Source organism: Drosophila pseudoobscura, chromosome 4, assembly GCF_009870125.1.
Source record: "Drosophila pseudoobscura strain MV-25-SWS-2005 chromosome 4, UCI_Dpse_MV25, whole genome shotgun sequence".
In the NCBI taxonomy this organism is placed as follows: domain Eukaryota; kingdom Metazoa; phylum Arthropoda; class Insecta; order Diptera; family Drosophilidae; genus Drosophila; species Drosophila pseudoobscura.
Window position 1 is genome coordinate 15371689 of NC_046681.1, and position 23217 is coordinate 15394905.

Consider the following 23217-nt stretch of genomic DNA (forward strand, 5'->3'; position numbering starts at 1 on the left):
ACGCTGCCTATGGGGATCGAGGGCCGTATCTTTGGGGCCAAACGGAAATAAAGCATATAATTGTTGATAAATGTAGGAGTACTGTATGTACTCCTAAAAGAACCCCAGATAGACATGATTTTTGGTTGAATTTACATCTTTTTTTTTGATGATATGAGCAATGTATGAGATTTTGCATTGGCATTGGCTGATTACTCGAAGGGAAACCGCCATAAATCACTCAACTTTGATGACTATTAATAGAGGCAGGCCCCCAATAAAACGGATGATGAGAGGTTGGGCTTCTCCGGTGAGATTGGAGATTGGAGATTGGGGAATGGGTGTTGGCGGAAATCAGAGACCAAAAGTGTCTGCAGCACATGAACTGTGTTCTCTGTGTGGGCATCATCGAGGCACCAAAAAACCAGCCAGAAGAAAAAACTGGGTGTGAATCCATCAAGAGATGGTATTGTACGAGTATCTGGCAGTGCAACCTCAATTAAAAGCCACCATAAAAGGGGTCTGGTCTGGCTGGCTCGATGGCTGGCTCGATGGCTGGCTGGCTGGCTCGCTGGCCAGGTAATTATATAAGGCCCCAACTGAATGCACAATCAAAAAGAAATACCAGAAATATATTATACTCGTAAGAGAGTAAAACCCCCAGCATAAATAATCAACTCTGCTGCAAAGAGGAGGAATTTTCAGCAAATTGTTGAAATTTTCACACACACACACACACAACGATCAGAGAGACTGAGACTCCACAAAAAATGACACGAAATGCAATTGAAAATGAGGGCATTATGACATTGAAGTTATATAATCATTTTGGAAAGTTGCAACAGGAGAAAAAAAACACAAAAGACCTACAGAAAAAAACTGCAACAAATTTGCCTTTGGTGCGCGCTATAAAAACAATCTCGAAATTAATCAAATAAAAACCAAAATTATTCCAAAAATTATTCTGACTTTGCAACATTTGCACTTGTATCTGTTTCTGTGTCTGTATCTGTATCTGTGTGCTTTCCTAATTAAAAATACATTTATTATTCATTTAAATTCTACTTAAACAATGATAAAGATATGTTCGTATGCGAGTAGAGTATCTTTAAATAGCAGACAGAATAAATAGGTAGCAGAATGAAGGCAGAGATAGTGCCCGGAATGGAAGGCAAATAGAGGTAGGTCTTAGGGGCCACAGCAAAACGCCTAAAGATAACAATGATATGGGGCTTTGTGGCACTAGAGCTGGAGCAAAGATTTTTCATGTTGTTGAATTAAGAATTTTTGGATTTAGTATGCTTTTTGAAAGGAGAGCCCGAGATGCAGAGAAAAAATTAAGATTTTGGCATGGAAAACTAACTCTGGAACTCAGTTTTGTTTAGAATTTCTATAGAAGATACTCAATTATCTTCCATAAGCTTCAAAGAATGCAATTTTATGACGTTATTCACTCTACATTAATTTAAGCCCCAGAACTGTCTTGTTCTTAGACAAAAGTAACCCACAAAACCCTCTTAAAACCTCAAAAGGAAGTACATTTTATCTTTTAAGACCCTTACTTCCCCCATTAGCCACTGTTTTGACACAGTTTTCCATTTAATTAAACCCCAAACCGGTCGCAACAAAAAAACCCCCGAAAATGAATGAATACATCCTCCAGCTAGAAAACGAAATGCAATTTCCACCCACAAAAATGTGGGGGGTGGATGAAGGGGGAAAAGCAAACTCATTTTCCTCATTAACTGCAATGGCTGCTGCACGTTTTTCTATGTCTCTCTCTCTGTCTGTCCCGCTCTGTGGCTCTCTCTCTTTCTTTCTCTAACAATAGTTTTTAATGCGCCAAATTAAGTTTGAAGCCAAGTTTTTTATACCGGTCTTCCCTTTTACCCTTTCCTCCCCTTTACTGGAGAATTATCCCCACAGATTCCTTGCTCTGCCACTCTCTCCTCTTCCTCCTCTCTCTCTCTCTGCTCTCTGTTTTGACCATATTGAGCTGGAAGTTGGCTTTTTGTCTGGCCTTTTGTCTGTGCCTGCCTCGTGACTAACATTAATTTCGGACCAGAACCGGCCAGAAAACTGGCTAAGAACTTCATTCCATTTATAGGATAGGATAGATGCCACGGCCCCGATAAAGCACGAAAAGTATCTTCAATTTTAGCAGCCCCAAAGATTTATTGACTCGTTTCGGGTATTTGGCAAAAGAGATTTTTCGGCAGAAATTGTTTTGCTGCTACCAGATTTGGGGAGTCTCTCTCCGTCTCTCTGTCTCTCCGTCCCTCTATCTCTCAATTATAATTCGATTTTCGATTCACGCTTTTGTCAAATCGCAAATAAAACTACCCGTTAGCATTTTGATGGATTTTTTGTGGACTCTGGCTTTTAGCCTTTTGGGCATTTGATGAGCATCTCATTAAGTTTTCGGTGAAGCCAATCCAATCCGTTCGATTCAATTCGATTCGGATTCGTTTTTGCTATTTTTATGACTCTGAATTGTTTGAAATATTCGTTCGCTTTTGGCCTTTGGGGTTCCGTCTGCGTTTAAAAGTTCAAAAATTGAGTTATTAAATCGAATCGAGCAAATCGTTGGCATAGCCTATCGTATCTGCCTATTGTTTTATTGCTTTTGATGATTGTTTTCATAGGGAAATACAGTTTTATTGGCAAAAGAAAATCGAAGAAGATTCAACAGATGCTGGGATCGTTTTTACATTTGTTTCTGGTTGTATTTCATTCAACCATGATGGAATTTATCTAGTTATAATGTATCCAAAAGATAATCAGTTTTACCTGGCAGCGTATCTGATAGATATTTCCTTATTGAAAGTATCTTTTCTAATCGATTCCCTTCTGAATCCCTTTTCAATCAATCTCTACTTGATTTCCTTTGTTTCCTTTACCTCTCGGTGTAATCCCCACCACCTACAGATTCAGATACATGATAATTACCCAGGATAAGCCCAGGAGCAGGATCTGCTGCCTGCTGCCATGCCACATTTGTTAATGTAAAATATTATAACACTATGGTTGGATAATAAATTGCCTTAATGCTCATAAAGCCAAAACAACAAACCGCAGAACAACAACCAACAGAATTTATGGCAGAAGAGAGAATCGAGGAAGGTACTGTGGGGGGGAGAATACTGTTAGGGGGGCAAGGGAGTAGCTGTGTGTGTGTGTGTGTGTGGGGTTGAAAAGTGGCGCAAGTGGCAGCGTTTTTAAAGCAACATTAATCATGGGGGGCTCTCCACCTCGAGAGTGGAGTGCCTCTCCAGCTTTCTCCCTCTCTTTCCGTGGGAAATTGGCTTTTTTTTCATAAAAGAATTTACGAGTACAAAACAGCTGAGGCATAGATATACAATATACCCCATAAATACATATACTATATAGCATTTTATTTCCATAATTAAATCAAAAAGTATGCACAATCAGCAACAATTTCATGCAACCCCCCTTCTGTCTATCTATCTCGTGCTTTTGCAGCAATCCTTGCTGGCAGGACGCATTCCGGTGGCCTCCATGACGGGACCCATTAAGCGAGGACTCCTGTGGCAGCAAAGGGATCGTCTGTTCTCCCGCTGGAAGGAGAGGTGAGTACGGGAAAGGGTTCGGTTCGGTTCGCGTAAATGTTAAGCGCTTTTAAATTTACCTCCACCGCAATCTGCACTCGGGGTGCAGGAGCAGCAGCAGCAGCCAGACAGCAGCAGCCAGGACTCGCAGGGAGCCCTCAGAAATATGCAAAAATATTTCCACAACCTCTGGGAGGATTGTTAATTGCAAAAAAGGCCATAATTGACAGTGGCGCTGAATGCTGGAACGTACTTGTACCCTGCCAGATAATATGCCAATTGGTGGGAGTGGGAGGGTGCTCTCTCTCCCTCTCCCTCTCTCTCCTGTATGACGGCTCTTTTGTGTGTCCTGTGTCCCCGCTCGCGCTTTATTTAATTGAAATTTAATTATGTTTCAATGCAATTTCGGTATTTACGTTTGGCTTTTCAGCTTTTGCTCTTTGAACTCTTTGAAATATATACATATATTGTACATATATCCGTGTTGCCGCGTAGCCGTTTATCCAGGCCGTTTTAATTGACATTTAATGACACCAACTAAGCCCCGGCTTATAATTTGATTTTTATGTTTGGGAATATATGAAAATATAATGTTTTTAATGTTTTGCTAATGGTTAAATGCTCGAGAACTCACTGTTGATAAGCAGAAATCAGTAAAAAGTGGGATACAAATATTCGCACTAAATAGATTTGTATTTTCTATAAAATAAAGCTGTTTCTTCACTTGAATTCCTTTGAAATTATTACGCAAACATTCTGAGAATCAGAAACCCCCAACAAACAGTTTCCAGTGTTTAAGTTCTCGCTCATCTCTGGCTTAGATCTCCGCAACCATTATGCCAGTCGAATGATCATTAGCCGCAGACAATGTTTACCAAAGGGAATGGAAGCCCAGGCACCCACCCATCGGAGCAAAACAACAAACCGTTTACCTCTTGGCCAGCAATTTGCTAGCACCAATTTGCTTTTGACCACGTTGATAAGCAGAGAGCTATCCGGCATCGGGGAAGTGAGCGATTAACTGGAAACCAAACCCCAAAACAAATTTAAAGCCTGAGAACCAAGTCACTCCCAGATATATATTGTATATGATGTTCTCAAATGCAGAATCACATTAAAAAAAACCGATTTTCATAGCCGCAAAACGGCAAGCGATAAAATCAAAATCAAATATTATTATTATCGTCTTAGGGAGGTCATAAAATCGAAGGCACTCTGGCCAGAGGATTTCCTTTTTTTTTATTTTTTTACATGATTTTGTGATTCATTTTCCCTTTTTGCTGTGACGCATGATTTATGATTTATTAATAACAAACGCTAGAGAGATATACACAAGTAAACATTATATATAGAAAGTACTTTAAAATGGTGTTGAATGTTGACCTTTAACTGGAGATTTGCTGGGCAGATATATTCGTACATTTAAAGGTCAATCGAGACGTCGTGAATGGTTTTTGTGACCATCTTTTTTGCGTTGTATCTTGCAGATACTTTGTGCTCACTCGTGACTACTTGCATTGCTTCAAGAGGGCCTCGGGATCGGCCAATGAACGTGCCTCCGATATGGGACAATTTATATTTAAGGTAAGTCCATGAAAATAGTTTATATATATGTAGATATTTTTTAGAATTACACATAAACCACCTTTAACTTTTTCTCAGTCATTCTTTATGGCGGGTGGGGGGAGCAAAACTTTTTTTTATTTACTGCGCATTGTGCAAAATTCTATTGCCAGCCAGCCAGCGAGAGGGAGAGATTTATGTAGCCCCCTGAATACTCCTATAACCTGCTCTCTGGGGAACAGATACGATAGATGCATGACTGGGGGACACACCTTCGTTCATTGCTTATAAATGAAGTCTTTTTGCGGTTGACAATGCCGGGCATTGTCACGTTTTGCCATTGAGATACAGCTGAAAGATCTATCTATGCCGTCCCGTATTGATGGGCAATCAGTTCCATGGAAATCCGTGGAAAACTATCGCAGAAACTGAGGAAACGTAAAGAAAAACTTTAGCTCTTCTCGGAAGATGCAACTAATTGGCTAAAACTTGCATCTGCTGCATGTTAATTTGGCCAACAACTATGTGCGCTCTAGACCACCCCCCGCCCACCCTTGCTTCGGGGGCGGTGCTCCTCCATTAAACCATTACGCCTCCCCCACCCCCCACACACAACTTTTACATGAAAAGAGAGTAAATACGAGAAAAAGACTACGGGCCAAACACAAACAGGAACAACAAATGCAAGAAAACACAACAAAAGTGGAGTGGAAAATTGAGAGGAGAAAAGTGGAAAATTGTATGCTCTCACCGGAGGATACCCAAATCTAATTTTAAGAAGATTATAGAATTTTCCCAACATTTGATGGTAATTCCAAATCCTTGTTTCAGTGGATATACGCTATGTTAGGGTATCTGAAACACGATTTGCAATGGAATTGTTCATTGCCTCAGCAGCCTCAGAGGCTGCCAGCTTTTGTCGTTGTTGTTGTCGTTGCTGTTTTTTCTGTTGTTTTCTGCTGCTTAAACAAATAAGGAAAATGCACATAAAAATGCAACAAAAGCAAACGCCACGCCATTCGCAAAGAGATCATGGGAAAATTACTTTTCCCTCTCCCCCCCTCTCTCTCTCTCTCTCTCTCTATGCTGAACTTTTTGCTGAATTTAATTGTATTTTTGTTTAAAATTTGTGCTGTTTTTCCTTTTTGTTGGCACTGTTCCGCTAAAATCTCTCTTAAAAGCATTGTCAATACATTCCGCCAGCAGGTTGTTTAATTTTAAATTAAAATACACTTTATTTGTTGTTGTTTTCAACTGAAAAATGTACCCTGTGTTGCTGTGCGGGCAATTTTCCAAAGTAAATAAAAGTCGATGGAAGGTGGAGGGCGGGAGGGGCAAAAAATAATGACAGGTGGAACGACGCCCCATGCGGGAGATTAACTTGTTTAATGCGCGGGGAAATATATTTATAAAGAAATTAGGCAGATCTTAAAGGCGGAATGAATTTGTTGGCAATGAATATGTGCCGAAAAATATTCTTTCAAAAGGGAACCTATCAAAAGTGCGATCAAAACGAATCCTTGGCTCCTTGTTTATAATGTTTAAAAAGTCCCCCATCTTTGGGCAAAATTATAGCTATAAAATACCTATTTCTAGTCTGAAACCATTCGGATCATTAGATTTACATATATTATTAATCGAAAATCTTTAAAGACCCATAAACTACACCTAAATGACCTTCAAATTGAAGACCAAAAATAAATGCCACCAAAAATGGTCAACGAAACATCAAAGACACCCACCCACACGCACAGACGCCCGAGCCACACGCCTTAGCAAAGACACCAACCATGAGCAGAGGAAAGAGATGGCGTGACAGAGATAGGGGTAGACAGTAGACAGAGATAGCACTGAAGAAATGCTTGTTGCTTCATTAGGAGACACACCAGCGAAGGCGGCGGCATCTCATTTTATCTTTTCTTTTTGGTTTTTTCTTTGTTTTCGCGTGTTCATTGATGTTTTATTGACACTACAATGATTCAATATCTCAATATTGTCAATATAATCAACTTAATCAATTAGGCATTGGAGGGAGGGAGAAAGGCGACGGACTGTTTCTGTCTAATTATTTAATTTGATTTTTGCATACAGTTTCAAACCATTTTCATCGTCCCTCTCTGTCTGGGAGATGAAACAGAATTTGTGTGCTGCTGGGCTGATTGTCGAGGGAAATCAATCGAGAATAATTACAGGTGATGAATGGGGGAAAGAGTGGTGATGGGGGGGAATGAGAGATATGTATGTATGTCTGCCTCCTGCCTGCAGGGTCGGATGTGAGTTTTCTTCTTTTGCTGAGAATTTTGCAGCTCTTTGCACTTTGACAGTGATTGAAATCAATATTGATTTTCATCCGCATTCATGCTGGTTGGAGGTGGGAGGGCGACTAGAGGGGGCCCCAAAGGATGCCTGGGGAAATGCACTTTTTTGCACCTGTTTCCAGCATTAATGAGCAATATTAATTGGGTTGCACTGAAGGACCTTCGCTGGCTCGGCTGCCCTGCGAAGGCTGCCAAGTGTTTAATCATGTATAAAATGTGTACAGCACATAATTAAAAGATAATCAATGGGGAGAGCTGGGCCATAGCTACATGAAATGATTATTAATTATGAGGATAATCAATCAAAATTAATTAGGAAGGAGCACATCCATAAAAGTCACATAAATCTACTCCTCTGATGATTGGGTTCGTCTGAAGCATTTGTCCAATAAAATACCCCTATCTGTACCTCTCATAACTCCTCCCCCCAGCATATACTTTCATAAAACACTACAAAATGTTTCTTTCCAATAATGCAATGTCAAAATCCAGTGCCCAACATTGAGTTGAGCTTTTGTGTTCGTTTTGACAGCTCATGCCATTAAATGTGTCAAAATACACAGGCCCAGGCAGCAACAATGGAATTTGTTCATAAAATCTCATAAATATCAATAATTTATAATAACACAACAACGAAATAACAGATCAATGACGACCTTGAACGTTGGTGATTTGTTAACCGAAAGTAAAGCGGAAAATATTCAACCACCATCGATTGTGGGTATGGATTTGCGTGTGGAGAGTGAGGTCAGAGTTTTTGGGAAAGGGAAAACAAAGGTCAAGTGAGAGGGACTGGAGAAAGTGCAGGTTGAAAAGCGGTTGGAAAAGATTGTGAAAATCCTCTTAAACGTTGGAAATTCTTGCCCTGAAAGCCCCTTTATTTTCCCCAATTTTCAGTCTTTAATTTTCGTGTCTTCAAGTCTATTTTTATCGTTCTCTCCTCCCCATCGAAAGATGCTGTAATTTTTAGAATATCATAAATATTACAATTTGATGTATTTCTTGGCTGTCTTCGCCCACGCCAGATTTTTGGAATATTACTCCCCAACGGGAGCTCCCATTTCGGTGCCTTTTGATCGTGACATGAACAAATCCCACGAATCACTCGTAAGAGCAATCGTTTTGGCCCCAACTTGATGCCATATTCCATCATAAAAAGTGGCCAGACCCCCGACAGAACACCCCCCTTCTATAGTGCTTAAAGAACTTAATTATGCTGGCCATTAGAAGAGGAGAGAAAATGAGAAAGAAGCAAAGAAATACTGAAAGGAAGAAAAGAGAGGCCGCATAACTTGGCTAATTGCCACACGCTGCTGGTGCTTTTGCTGGGGCTGCCTCAGATGCTGCTTCTGGTGCTGCTGACATATTTGCCTAATGGCCTCCGCATAGTTCTTGGCCATAATACTCGGTAGAACATCGAGAAGGGGAGAATCAGTGGCAAACTTAAAGTTTAACTCATAAAAAACATACAAATAAGTTCAATAAAAAGTTCTACATGTAAAAAAGTTGTTCCCAAAGGGAGAGGGACATAGACCCATGGAAGAGCACAGCAGGCCTCATGGCCTAATGACTTTTAACCGAGTTTCAAAATGCAAAAAAAAAAAAGAAAAGAGAGCGACACTTAATTGTTGCATTGTTGTTAGGGCATAAAGTTCTTGTTCCTACAAATAATTGAGCTGCAATTTATACTAGGGTTCTAATATGGATGTACATATATATAGTGGGGAAAATGGGAAAGTGTTTGGAGAGCGGAAAAGTTTTGTGGTAGAAAATACAGAAGTTTGCTTTGCTTCTCTAAAGAATGAACTTTTAAGCTGAATTCTGTAGATTCCATAAAGTTTTTACGGATTAAAATAGTCCTACTGCTAAGCCACACTGGAAGAGGGGACTGGGAAGCTAGGAAACTATAGCTCTGAGTGAGAAAACCCATACATTCCAGTCTAACCCAAGATTGGTCGCCTTTTTTACTGTGTTGGACCAAAAATTTCGGTTTTTTTTCTCGCTCACTCTTTATATACATATTTGCTTTGTGATTCTATTCTATAGTCAAAGTCTTTTTTCAACTCTTGGAAATATCAACATGTGTTCCTATCAGAAATCAGTTTTCATACTGAAAAAAAGAATTCTCGGGCGGTTCCTTTATCTGTTTTAAACCCCCAGAGACCCCATTCACACCCCTACGAGTAATTCCATTGAAAAATGCATTCTCCCAGACCCCCACTGAGGGGAGGGCAAGCCGAACATCTCTTTTGGTTTTTAGTTTTAACCTTTAACTTGTTTATCTAACGATTTCCATTGTTCTTCTGTGGCGTTTTTCCTCAGGTCAAGCTGGTGGATGTCGAGAAGGTGGAGTGGCTGAATCGGCGCTCGTATAGCGCCATTGGACTGTTGCTGGGACGCGAGGGTCGGGTGCTCTTGCGCTGCGACGATGGCCTCGAAGACTGGTTCGAGCTTTTGGAGGTATGTAGACCCTGAATAAAATACAATTCCGATTTAAACAACTAACCAAAACACATTATAGGAATGCACTATGACCTCCAAGGAGCGTCGACGAGCTTTGAAGATTGCCCAGGGACCGCGGTCGAGAGCCTCTCTGGCTGCCCCCGTGTCGCACGCCTCGCTGCAGTTCCAGCACTTCGGCCTGGGAGGCACCTACTCGAGTGCCCTGGACGACTGGCTGATGACGAACGGAACGGGCGGCGGCCTGGCACGCCACAAGATCGGAGCCGGCAGCCTGAACGGCTATGGCGGCGCCAATCCCTTCCTCTTCTCCGATTCGGTGCCGGATCTGAGCGCCTTGAACAACGAGAACCACAACCACCACTTGAGCGGCATTAGCACTAACCACTCGACGCCCCAGAAGATCCCCCATCACAGCAACGCGAATCTCAGCCGCTACTCCAACGGCTATGCCTCCGCCCAGAACAGCTTCACGCAGGGAGGAGCCCTGTACGGGTCGCCCAGGCGCATCTTCATCAACAGCAGCTTCGGCAGCAATCAGGTGGTCGACGAGGAGACCGAAGAGGCGGAGGTCCAACTCCGACGTCCCAGGCTCTTCCGCGGCGTGAGCGCCACTCCGGACAACGGCAACGAGCTGGACAGGGACTGGCTGTACCGCAAGCCCCGAGCGCCCACCGACATGCGGCACTCAGGTGAGTCTCTCGCATCATTTGAGGAAGCAACCAACTTATCCGTGGTCTGTTTTTAGTTCAACCCATGCTCCCCACGGGTGGAGGAGGCTGTGCCCCCAGCAAAATCGAACTGGACTGCTCGGCCCATGACAGCGGCTTGGATACGCCACCGTCCACGCATCGTCCGTCCAGCTATCGGGAGGCGTCTCGCGACAGCACCGAGACGAACGGCAGCTCCTCGCGCGGCACTCTGCTGAACAATGGCTCGCCCGCAGGCAGCTTTCGGGGCAAGAAGCTGAGCAGCCAGGTCAGCAATCTCAACCAGCTGAATGCCCTGAACGGATCGCGGTACTCCGTGCAGGACCAGCGCATCCTGAAGATGCGCAACAACGAGGAGGAGCGCTGCGCCTCCATCAAGATGGCCAATCGCTTGAACCAGAACCACGAACAGCAGCTTCAGCCCCAACAGCAGCTCCAGCAGCAGGCCTCCTACGATCCCAACCAGAATCGTTACTACAAAAACGGCAATGCCACACCCCCCACATCACTAACGCCCCAGCATACGCCGCAGCATAAGCTTCTGATGATGCAACATCAGCAGCAGCACCTCCACGGCAATGGCAATGGAAATGGTGCTGCGTTGAATGGAAACACCAATGGCTCGGCCATATTCCGGGAACGATACCAGCACCCGGCCTTGGCGGCCATCATCAACGAGGCGCAGGGCCTGAAGTTTCGAGGTAGGTGCATCGGTTTCCCCATCGCCACATGGCTCTGATTGCACTCCTCTCATAACTCCCCATCTCATCTGGCATGCTTTCCACTTTGGTTATGATTTGACATCTTAAGCATTACAAAACACGGAACACACATCATTCCATTAAGCATTTCGTTACGTTTCTGGGCATATTAGCTGGAATAGGAAGCATTTATTCTCTCCTCTCTGGTATACGTGTCGCGCATGTTATGTGGCAGTGCCCCTCGGCACTGATTTTTATTTCCTTACTATAAAATATAAAAAAGAACGGCCAATCATCCGAAATTCCGTTTAGACCTCTCTAAACATTTCGGTTTCGTGTTACGCGTCATACGGCAGTGCACCTCGGCGCCAACTCGTTTTTACATTGCTTTACAAAATTTCGCTCAAGCCAACTAACATTCGACCTACAAAGGTTGACAATCTACGAGTCTTCAAGAGAATTTTTATAAAATTTCGGTTAAAAGTGTCGCGCGTCATGCAGCAATGCCCCACGGTCGCAGTATCAGAATCACAGCCGGGACTAAGTCGTGGGACAGACTAACAGCGAGTAAAACAAATCATCGAACATTTAATCATTTAACGCAGATAACCCCCAGCCCAGCACCATATTCAACTCCAGTCTTATCGAATATATATTTATATTATTTTTTTTTGTAATTTTCCTTTTTGCATGTTAACAATTTAAAGAAGAAACGGAAAATATGTGGTAAACCAAGAGAAAAAAAAAATGTAAGAAAAAGTGCATGCTTTACACACACAGAAAACACTCCTTAGTGCATGAGACAAGATCGGGAGATATATCGGTATATGTATATGTATATATACAAATATATAATTATAGAGCGCGCCTACTCGGACAGTCAGCAGCGTCGCCTGCTGAACAACAACAACGGACCGTCGGCCGTCCAGCCAGCCTCGCCGCTCGCCCAGAGGCGGAATAATCCCGGTAGCGGACTCGGAGCTGGATCCATCTATGGGACACCGACGCGTGTATAGCGTTTGCAGGTCTAAGGGATGGATGATGACTGAGATGAAGACCATTCCGAATAGATGATAGATAAGCACTTGTGGAGTAGATGTAGACGAAACCAGTCATGAGTAAATGAAATTAGAAATTTGCATAGAGAATACGTCAACGAAGATAGTAGATATTAAATAAGTAGACTCTTAGTGTATGTGTGCTCCAATGTCCAGCTTTACGTAAATGTTTAAATAAAATATATATTCTAAAACAAATAAGAAACCATAATCGCTTGTTTTTCTTACGTCTCCGTTGAAAATGTGCCCCTGCTAATGGAGCAATCGGATGACAAAGGAAATATAATAATAAAAAAATAGAATACAATTACTGTTGAACTTACTTGTGGAGTGTGATCCAGGTGGATCATAAAATAATAAACATTTTGTACTTTTCACGAGGCAAATATTACAATGCTGGCCTGGATGAATAGATCACTTCCTAATGCATACATACCTAAAATTTGCAATAATACCCCCAAAATCGTTTTAAAAATTTAAAAACCGCTATTTGGTTACTTTTTTAACTTGTATCGGCCTCTATAGAGCAGATAACCACAAAAATTGAATGGATTTTAAAGAGAAATGTACGACCTTTCACAAGGTTTTGGTTTCGTGGATATACCTGAAGATATAGCGACCCAAAGTTGAAGTTTTGGCCATGTCTGGTGCCATGTTAAACGCTAGTTCTTTGGTGACATTAATTCTCAAAAAAATTAGCTACTAATCATTAAATTTGTTCAAAGAAAGTCAAAAGGAACGAATTATTCAGTAAAATTCAACCCTGTGCCTCGCGAGATGCAACCCTGCGAACGCGGGAAAAGCATACTGTTAGAGAGAGAGACAGAAAACGGATTGAGAATGCGAAAGCGCGAAATCAAAAGCACCCCCAAAGGATACACCAAGGAATCCAAGGAGAGAGCGACACGACTCCGTGTGGGAGAGAGCGCCCCCAATAGATGTGTGTGTGTGTGGAAATTAGCTTTTCGGAGTCAACAATAAAATTTTCATTCAGCTTTGGGACGCATTCAGCAGCACAAGTGGCTGCAACAGCAGCAGCAGCAGCAGCAGGAGCGCAGGACCGCCTTAGGAGAGCTAAAAACCTCAAAACCTCGACCTCGGCAACAGGAGCAACAGCAACAGCATCAGAAACAGAATCAGAATCAGGGGATAGAGAAAATCCGCAGTGGGCGCTAAAGAATGCGAAGTCGCACCGAGCTGGTGACCACCACATTTGTGGAGAGCGACGAAGAGGAGGACTACAGTCCAGACGACGATTCCGACTCGGAGGAGGACTGGCGACCCACCAAGAAGCGGCCACCAAAGCAGCCACGTATCGGCGTAGCCATTGCTGGAGGTTCGGGTGCAGGTGGAGCTGCAGGTGCAAGCGGGGGACCAGGCGGCGGTGAGGGCGGTCGCAAGAGAAAGGCTGCTGGAACGGCCGCCAAGGCCAAGCGTCGCCACTCGAAGGTGGACAGCGACGACGAATCCGACGACGACGACGACGATGACCTAGAAACGGATCCCAGCGACGAGGACTTTGAGTATCCACTGGCCAGCACCTCGAAGCGGCCGCAGAGTCTGCCCCCGAAGAAGCAGTTCGTGAAGCTCCACCAGGTGGATCTGCTGATGAAGAAGGCTGACCTCCTCGACAAGGATTGGATGAAGAACACTCGCCTCTGCCTGTGGCGCAAGGATGTGCAGGCGAGTCTCCTGCAGAAGTTTCTCAGAGTAAAGTCGGAGCCCGGCGAGGAGCAGCTGCTCTTCACTTCCAGCTCGGTGGTAAGTCTCTGCGGACTATCCATACGGATACGGTGTAATCTCTTGCATTTCTCATGCCTGTGCAGTATTCCAGCTGGGATGAGCAGCAAATTGGCGACTACTTGGAGGTGAAGGCCAACTGCTTGGACCCCAACAATCGACGGTTCAAGCTGCACGATCTGGAGGGCATTATGAAGGTATCCCAGGAGTTGCTCGAGGAGCAGGATAAGGAGGACCCGGATGAGGAGGCTGCTCCACCTGGTGCTGATGACGACGACGAAGAAGATGAAGGAAATCCCGAGGACCCCGAGCTGGAGCCAGAGTCAGAGCCAGTGCCAGATCTGGAGGAGGATGAGGAGGAAGACGAAGCCCTCGACGAGGAGGAGGAAGCCGAGGACGAAGGCCAAGATCATACCGATGAAACAGATCCATAAATCAAACAAATAATCCTACTATACAGTATATACAGCGAGAGAACATTTGAGATTCTCAGCCGAGATTAATCGTAAATAGTTGGCCAAGTTAGCATTAGAGATCGAGAATTCCCAAGCATCTGGCTGCTACTTTGAGACAACTTTTAATTTAATTTAGTAAATTAATTGAAGAAAACCGAAAAAGAAAGACATTTTAAAAATATCCATTCAAAACTTTGGCGTTTCAATTGCAATACAATGTCAAAGTCGGTTAGTGTATATATAATGTACAGATATATGTGTAGTATCTAGAGGAGACTCCTGCTTCCCTCTCTCTTTCTCTCTCTCGGTGTGGGGGGAGCTGCTGCTGCATTGGCAATTTGCACAGAACTATGATTTCGGGGATCGGATTGTGGCGGGCTACCGACGGCGCTCTCCCTTGACGGTCTTGCGCTTCTCCTTCTTCTCCTCGCGCAGCTGTTTCTGCTTCTCGCGATCCTCCTTGTCTTTGAGCTTCTTGGCCGCACTGTCCAGGCGCGCCTGCTCCCGCTTCTCCTTGGCCAGAGCCTGAACATCGGACTTGTTTGTGTTGCGGGCCACACCGCCGCTGTCATCATCGCTCTCCGCCTCCGACTGCTCATCGTCATCCCCAGGAACGGCAGTCTGAAAGGCAAAGCACAGGTTAAGGACTTGCTTATGGCATGGCTTCGATTCGTTGGCGAAAACCTCTGAATACTGCGCCAGAATCTGCTTCTTGATGCGGCGTTCCTCTTCGGTGTATTCGCGCTCTTTGGCGGCGGGTTGCTGCAGCTTCTGTTGGGCCAGCAGCTTGGCCAGCTGAGCGTTCACATCAATGTCCAGGCCCTTCTTGGGCGGCTCGTCGGTGCTGGGATGGCTGTGAAGCCATTTTTGCATTATGGTGGCCACCAGATCGTCAATGTTGGCAGACTTTTGGGGGACGGGGGAATAATGCAATTAGCAATTAGCAGGCTTGAATTCATGGCAAATGGAAAGAACTCACCCCGGTTTCGCTGAGGATTCCCTCGAGACCCTCAGCCTTCTCCTCGTCCGACTCCTCGCCTTCGAGTATGCCCACAATGTACGAGCCAAAGACCCCCTCGTCTGTGTTGAGCTGGCGCAGCTGCTCGTTGAGCCAGCCCTGGAACTCTTCGCTGGCGCTCATAGTGGACTCCAGCCAGGCGTATTCGATGATTCAGTTTAAATCCAGTTGCTACGTACCAAAATCTCCAGCCAGCGAAAAATTCAGCCACAAATGGCAGTAAAATGTAGATTTTCGGCGTGGAACGTGTGGGGCAGTGTTGTTACATGCCGTCAGCAAACAGATGTTTCTGTACTGTTAACTGTTACTGTTAACTGAATGTTACACCAGAAATGTATATGAAGAATTTTAGCGCAGTTCAGGTGAAAGATATCGTGGGCGTTCTGTTAATTGAAGATGAAAGATAAAATCTAATGACTAAGGTCGTTTCTTTATCTGTATATTTCGAAAATGAGAGGGTTTCTTACCACCATATCTAGCTCACACACACTTTTAATTAAGTAATTTCGAGTATTTTTTAAGATTAACTAACCCTCTTGGCCAATGCACCAATGTAGAAATAGTGTAGAAATGCCATTTCGTGAAAAAATTCATGTCAAAAAGTGGATAGCGAAGGTTTTCACACTGGCGCTTCCATGGGGCTTATACAAAAAAAATTCCAAACTTGTCAACAAACGATCACACACATGTAGTTAATATGTAGGAAAAATGTAGTCAGTGTGTAGTTGCCATGTAAAAAGAATAATATAGTTGTTGCTGACTTTTTGGCTAAGCCTTATTTTATAAAGAATTCAATATAAATGAGAGCTATAAGTTAGCCAATCTTGTAGAAAGTGATTCGTCAATAGGATCAAATTATTTATTGCGAACTGAGGGCCCTAGCTAACTAGTTATAAGCAACCGAAGATAAATAGCGAGGAATACAATGGAACAATGAATACAAATTCGTCAGTATATTTACGGTATATTTTGAAAATGAGACGGTATGTTTTGGTATATTTCAGAGCGTCAGACCGTATATTTTATATTCCAACGCGCTCCAACAAAATTTAATTTATTAATTTTGTGTTTAATAAAACAATGCCTCGTGCATAATTAATCCCCCTTCGGTTCTGTGTTAGTTTCTCGACATTTTGTGCTTGAATTGAACAGCGGGAAAGTGTATTCTATCGTTCAATTGTTCTGTTAAACAATTGCAAATGTTTATTACGTTAAGCTGTTTCTTACGGTTCTTGCGTTTTTGTGCGTGAGTGTGTTTCTCTGTCGCTGCTTCAGTGTTCGTACGCGCCTTTCCTTTGCCCCCTCTCTTGTGTTTCACGTCATGTTTGTCGCGCTGTAATATTTCGCGGCCCCCGCCGCTCCCCCTCGATACGTCACACGTCTGCGACACCTGCGTTGACGTCGTCGCTCTGTCGCCGTTTGCTGTCGTCGCCTTCGTCTTTTGTTTATTTGTTGCACTGGCAGACGCCGTTATAAACAAAAAAAACCACTTCACAGACGCACGCATTCACACACACACACACACGCATGGACACTCGAGATTCCAGCAACAAAACGCGCAGTTGGCAACAAGTGGAACATACATACAATCATGCATTTGTATAGTGGTGTGTGTGTGTAATCACAAGACGGCTTTCGGCAAAGACCCTAAAAACACCTCCCCAAAACAAAAGCGTTATTTGGTGGAGGAGGGTTTTTGTTTTTTTTTTTGAATACACTAAAAGGTGAGTTTTATAGTGATTTTGGGGGTTTGGCAGGGTCTGCCAATTGGCAGCGCATTTGGAATTCTTATCAGTTTCGTACAAGCAAAAGGCGAGAATTACAGTAAATGATACTCTGTCGCTCTCGCTCTTTTGTAAATTAAGCAGTTGTGCTCAAGGTGTAATTTATACAGGGGGAGAGGTGGTGCTGTAGAGCCGGCTCATGCTTGGAAAAATAATAGAAGATAGGAGCTTCATATTGATTTCTTAGTCATTTATTTCAGTAGAATTCTATTTGAGTATTTTCTTTGAGAGGAAAAACAAAATAGACCCTGATCGTAAGAGCGCTGTTTTACCTTGAAAAAATGTACCTTGGTTTTACAGTAAAAACTTGAAGACTTGAGGAACAGGCAAAACTCTCTCAGAGAGGAATTACGAGCAAGTACGGGAAGGGCGATCGACAAAAGCTCATGTGCAAATCGGTTACTCTGCTCTGTAAACTTTACATGGATTATGACGAATCTGAGCAGAATGTTAAAGGCATCACAGAATAATGAAATTAAGCTCTTGAATCGCATTCTTCTTAAGGAATTCTCCCCGTTTCTCTGCCTTAATATTTTCTTAGTACATTCTTAGCCCTTGCCCTTACTCTTCAAGCGAGAACTTGAGTTTTGTTGACTGTTTTTTAATGGCCCACAACGATGCAGCAGCGACGCTGTTTATGAGCTTGTAAATGGAAGCGTTTTACACTTTCCAATCTCCGTGCGGCACACTCATGTGTGCGGGAGAGGAGAGGAGGTATTTGTGCTTGTGGCATAATAAAGGCCATTAAAATTAAGTAATTGACGCAAGCAGAAGGCAGACGACACTCTCCAAAGGAACGGGTGTGCAGAGCGAATCCTAGTGGAAATGTGAAAACCGGAAAAGTATGAATATTCGTGGCTTCATTTACGCTTTTTTTAATGGGGAATGCTTCTCCTTGAGGGTTCCTCTTCGACGTGTTGCATTCGTCATTAAATTGGGGAACCATTTAACGTTCAGAGAGCTCATAAAATTCACACTGTTCATTGCTCATTCGGGGGAGAGATACAGTGTGACAGGGGCTGTAGATAAGCGAATGAAATTTGATTTGAAAAGAGTTAATCATGACGTACTTTCAGGCCCTTCCTTCCCACTCTATTCTATCTGTTCTGTTTTCAGTTCTCCATTGAACAGTCCCTGAACCACTGTGCAGAGAGGGCTCCTTCCTCTGGCCTCTGGTCTCTGGGTTCTTTCGATTTTTACGGCTCTCCCTTCAACTACCATCTTGGGGCACGCCCTCGCCCATAAAATCGGTGTATTTTCCTGGCCGCTGTTTATGCGTAGGATTCCGTTAATGGCCTGCTTGCCCCATCAACCTGATTTCTTGGCTCTAATTGTGTGAAATTTCGAGTGGAAGGAGTTGCAAATTGATTTCAACTGCAGACCGTGCAACAAGTCCAAAACAGAGAAACAATACGAATACGAATACGATAGGAATCCTTTTGTGGGGGGAGGAATAAGGCTGTGGATTGGATGGTGCAATATGTATGCCACAAATACAACATTCAACAACAACGGGGGGGCAGAGCGGATGATACAGAGCGGGGGCTTGTCAAGGATGCCACGGGGCGCTTATCCTGTAAAGTACTTTCTATTCTTGTAGCTGATGGAATTTTCCGACCGAGACCACCCACCGCGTGGAGCGTGGAGCGTGTGCCACAGAACGAAATAATGCGGGAGGATTACAGGGCTGTACGGATCTCTATAGGGACATGCGTGTGGGCGGCTGTCGCTGACGGTGATTCGCATTGCGGTAACTGAAAAATACATGTTAGTTTTGTATTCCAATCACATGTTGGTGGTTTTGGGGGATTTACGGATGGGAGGAGTGGGAAATTCCAGATTTAAGTTGAGAAAAACTTTTCCCAGAGAAGCAGAACAGAAGAAGCTCCCCTGTACTCCTGTTCCACTAGCTTCCACTGTTCCACATTCGTCAATTGCAGCGAGTGATGTTGATTCGGTGCTAAAATGTTCCCTAAGTGAACGGATACATTCTCACCATATGATCCTCAGCTTAATATTAACATATTCTTTCTTCTTTTCTGAGATTTATACTTTAAATTCGGCTGTGTTTTCCCTTTTAAATTTGCCAATGAAACATGCACTCGCCAACATGTTTCTCCTAGCGAAAAAGAGTTCTCCTTTATTTGAAAAGAGCTGCTAAGTACGACCCCCCCTCGAGGCTAGTTAGAGGCCATATACCATACCATAATATCCAGCAGCTCTGTTGGGGTCGCATTCCATCGGATAATGTGATTGAAAAGGTTTCGTTGGTTTCGCCTGCTGCCAGTTGGATGCCGATGCGATGACACCATGGGCGGTTGATGGATTCCATTCCTGCCACGAGGAGGCGCCCTCTCTCTCTCTCCCTCTCGGTATCCACTTAACTATTGGGATGTTGTTGCCGTTGTTGAAGCCCGATGCTGCTGACATTTTCATTTACCCTCGGAACAGTGGCTACAGTTTTTCTTGGTATTTTCCTGCTATATCATTGCCTCATGTCGTTGACAAATTGTTTTTGGGGGCCAAAGACGAGGAGGAGACGAGCCAAGTACAGTCGGACCCTAAAATGTATGTCAATAGATGTGTGTTAGGAATACCGTTAGTCAGGATGGAGACCCAAGATGGGTTCACGGTGATATATGGCCCCGCAGAACGGAAGCCAGGAGTCGTCTCGTTGCCTCCTGTTGCGCTCTCTCTCGCCCTCTCTCTCTCTCTGTTGAGTCGCAAACAATTTTCAATTAAGCGCACAATCACGATAAATAAATCTCATTGTGTGGAAAAAGCCAGTTTTCATCTACACGATGGCTTATGCTTTAACACTGGCTTTTCCTTCGCAGATGTATAGCAATTTTCTGCGGTTTTTCCTCCCGTTACCATTACCGCCAGTGGTTTCAATGGAACTCCACCCAGGTAGCAACTACCATTGCCACTGCTACTGCCCTGCTGCAACAACCATCTTTTGCTGCCACAGCTTCCTCTGAGAACTGCTAACACGCTTTTGCTTTTGCTTCTCTTCTCGAAATGTGGGCTAATCGGCAGTATCTTGAGGAATAACACTTGAGAGGCGGATAAGAGAGGCAATAGTGGATTAGAAATAGAATTCCATGAAGCTTTCAGTATTAAAATACGTTTTAAATGAATTTTAGTTGAATCCCTATTCTATTCCCACGTTCCAAGCTTGCACATGTTCCATTCCTTGCTTCCAAAGCTAGAAATCCCGTGTTAGGGAATCTCAAATTCGATTTCCTTCAGACAACTTCCTTTTCTTGTCTGCATTTCATTTCCTTGCCATAAATTCTGTGGTTAAAGAGGTAAATAAATAGAAAGAGAGAGGGACATAGAGAGGAAGTTGTACACAAAGAAAAAAAAAAGGAGTTCAGTATATAGAAATATTGATACAAAAAATAATTTCCATTTCAATTTCCATGTTACATGAGAAACATTTCACTCTTTTCGATAAATTTCGTTCCGTGTGTGGTCAAAAATTGACAAAATACAAGAATATTTAAAGCATATAAGATATATACAAATAAAAATGAATAAAAAATGTGAAAGAAGGAAGATTTCAAGAAAGAAACGCCGCTCGGGACGCAAAATGCAAGGCAAATTCAATCAAGCGAAATTTAACAAGATTTCCGTGAAGCGGTCGAAGCGGCTTCTCCTCCCCTGCCCTCCCGTCTAATGGATAGAAGCTGTGGTGCCCCCTCCACCGGCACTCCTTGGGGCAGACACAAATTAAGCAAAATTTTGATACCCCGCTTCTCCTGCTGCGCTCATCCCTATATCTCAATCCTCCCGCCCAAAACTTGATTTGGAGGAGAACATTTTTTATAAAGTAAATAATAAATCAGCGACCAAGACGATATATGAAAAAAAAAAAAATATATACATAACAGCACACACAGATGCACAGATACACAGATACATACCCACATCCATCCATGAGATGCTGCTGCTGCCCAAAAAAAGAATCTCCTAAAACTTGTGCCTATAGAAGATTTAGTGGCTCTGTCTTCTGCTGTCTGCTGTTCTGTTGCGGCGTTGCTTAGGTAGCTTTTGAGCTCAAAAAAGGAAGTAAACAGGATTCGAGCTTTACCAGGAATACCCTTGATACTCTCACCGATAGAGCGGGTGTGGTGATTTTGGTGAAGGGTTTGTAAACGTAGAGAAGGAAGCAACTGCCAGCAAAAAGAGAGCAAATTGGAACCCTTAGGAACCAACCATTCAACAGATGTATTTATCAATATATTTAAACTAAAACTCATCCAAAGTATGGTTTCCTGTGTTATTTTCAGCCGTAAAACGTGTCCCTTCACCTATGGGAAATTTATACAGCGCATCAATGTTCCATTCCACAAATGCTGCCCTGTGGAACATTGCCATCAGGGCATCTAGTACTTCGTCCCCCCCTGAAAAGGAAGCCTTCCCTTTTTCGTGTCTTTGTCCGTTGTTATGGTTTTTGCTTTTTGTGTGTTTTTTGTGGCATGTCTTTAACCTCTCGGCACGACGGCATTAGGTATAAAATAGTTTCTTATATGGTTTGGTTCCTCTTTCCTCCCCCTCCCCCACTCTCCCCCCTGCCTCCTCCTGTTTAGCTTTTGCTTTCGTTTGTATATTTACTCGAGGAAATTCGATATATTTAAATATGTACATTATATTATGGGGGACTTTTGTCCCATCGCCCCACCGGGAGGCGCTCTCTCTCTCTCTCTCGCTCTCTCACTTAATAAATTCCCCTGAATTTTAATAAATGATAAGACTCGTGTAATTTGAAGACATTGTACATAATTTTGCGGACGGCTTTTTTGTGTGAGAACATTTAGAAAAATTGGTTTGAAAAAGTATCTACTTGTACGAGTACGAGTATATGGATGGATGGATGGATGGTTGGATGGATGGATAATGTGGCTTGGTGTGTGTTTGGGTGTTTTTGGGAGAAGTCATTCCGTCAGTCAGTCACCTGATGCCTTCGGTTCGCAGAATTTTCATGGTTTTGCATTTGACAGTTTTTTTGTTTTTTCAGAGTTGAAGGTTCTTCACATTTTGTGTGGCCAAATTTGTTTGGTGAAGTTAGGCGCCTTTCGGGATTATTTTGGATTGGAAAAATGTGGATCTATTCTTTATTTTTTATGCTTTAAGCCTTTAAATGTAGTAATTTTTTAATGCGCCAAAGCCCCAGAAAAACTTTTAATTAAATTCCATAAATATGCATATACAAAAATAAAAACATAAAAAAAAAAGGTGCCAATTATCCATGCGGGTAGCACATTCCATTCCGTTCCATTCCACTCCACACATTTCGCATCAATTATTCATGAAAATGCACTTTGTGGACCTGGTTTTATGGGCATTTCCTATTTACCGTTATCGTTTTGTTTACCATATTCCATTTTCCCCATTTGTTTTTCTTATTATTTGCCTGGTTACCATGCTCCGTCCTCCGTCCTCCTTGCCCCTCCCATATGCTTTTCTGCACAAGTGAGCAATTATTTGTGCAACATAATTAAAATTTTATTAATTCATAAACAAATGCGCAGAGAGCGAGAGCAAGAGCGAGAGAGAGAGCGAGGTGTGAGAAGGTGAGGTACGTAGGACGTAGAAGGGTATATTTAATGGGAAGGTGTGGCCGTTGGGTAGGGATTGGTCTGGGGTGCCTACTGCCTTACCCTATATGTAATACACCTTGCGAAGAAGGACTTGACGACGCAACAACAACAGCCACTGCAGTTCTGCCTTTCAGCACTTCATCAACGCCAAATTGTTGTAGCTTCTCTGCCGACGCTGCCTCTGCTGCTGCGCTGCGCTGCTGCTGCTGCATCATTCATAAAAAATTCCATAAATGCAGACACAACAAGTATGAAG

General features: G+C 43.3%; 4 protein-coding genes across 9 annotated transcripts in view; 3 read left to right on the plus strand and 1 right to left on the minus strand.

Moving 5' to 3' along the window:
* The window catches only part of LOC4816150 (uncharacterized), a 38869-nt gene extending 26466 nt beyond the window's left edge, over positions 1 to 12403 (plus strand). For 3 of the 6 annotated variants that reach the window (XM_033379417.1, XM_033379419.1, XM_033379420.1), the window contains 6 exons: positions 3463 to 3569; positions 5036 to 5132; positions 9752 to 9889; positions 9951 to 10581; positions 10638 to 11300; positions 12162 to 12403. In XM_033379417.1, the coding sequence (XP_033235308.1) occupies positions 3463 to 3569; positions 5036 to 5132; positions 9752 to 9889; positions 9951 to 10581; positions 10638 to 11300; positions 12162 to 12316 (1791 nt within the window). In that variant the 3' untranslated portion in view covers positions 12317 to 12403. Of the gene's footprint in view, positions 1 to 3462; positions 3570 to 5035; positions 5133 to 9751; positions 9890 to 9950; positions 10582 to 10637; positions 11301 to 12007 lie in introns of all 6 variants that reach the window. The other 3 variants (XM_033379418.1, XM_001355803.4, XM_015181494.2) reach the window with 3 other exon arrangements.
* Positions 12404 to 13069: 666 nt separating this feature from the next.
* On the plus strand, positions 13070 to 14743 carry LOC4816215 (glutamic acid-rich protein). Its single transcript, XM_001355804.4, has 2 exons — positions 13070 to 14119; positions 14185 to 14743. Exons 1-2 carry the CDS (start codon positions 13538 to 13540, stop codon positions 14530 to 14532), a joined length of 930 nt encoding a protein of 309 aa, XP_001355840.4. The 5' UTR covers positions 13070 to 13537; the 3' UTR covers positions 14533 to 14743.
* LOC4816258 (coiled-coil domain-containing protein 43) lies at positions 14735 to 15855 on the minus strand. Its single transcript, XM_001355805.4, has 3 exons — positions 15533 to 15855; positions 15238 to 15459; positions 14735 to 15174 (listed from the first exon to the last, which is right to left on the minus strand). The coding sequence occupies exons 1-3, from the start codon at positions 15692 to 15694 to the stop codon at positions 14932 to 14934; spliced, it is 627 nt and encodes a 208-aa protein (XP_001355841.3). The 5' UTR covers positions 15695 to 15855; the 3' UTR covers positions 14735 to 14931.
* A 687-nt stretch (positions 15856 to 16542) lies between these two features.
* The window catches only part of tai (basic helix-loop-helix family member taiman), a 93154-nt gene continuing 86479 nt past the window's right edge, over positions 16543 to 23217 (plus strand). The window contains exon 1 of the mRNA XM_015181495.2: positions 16543 to 17295. The gene's annotated coding sequence lies outside the window, so the exon portion shown is untranslated. The remainder of the gene's footprint in view (positions 17296 to 23217) is intronic.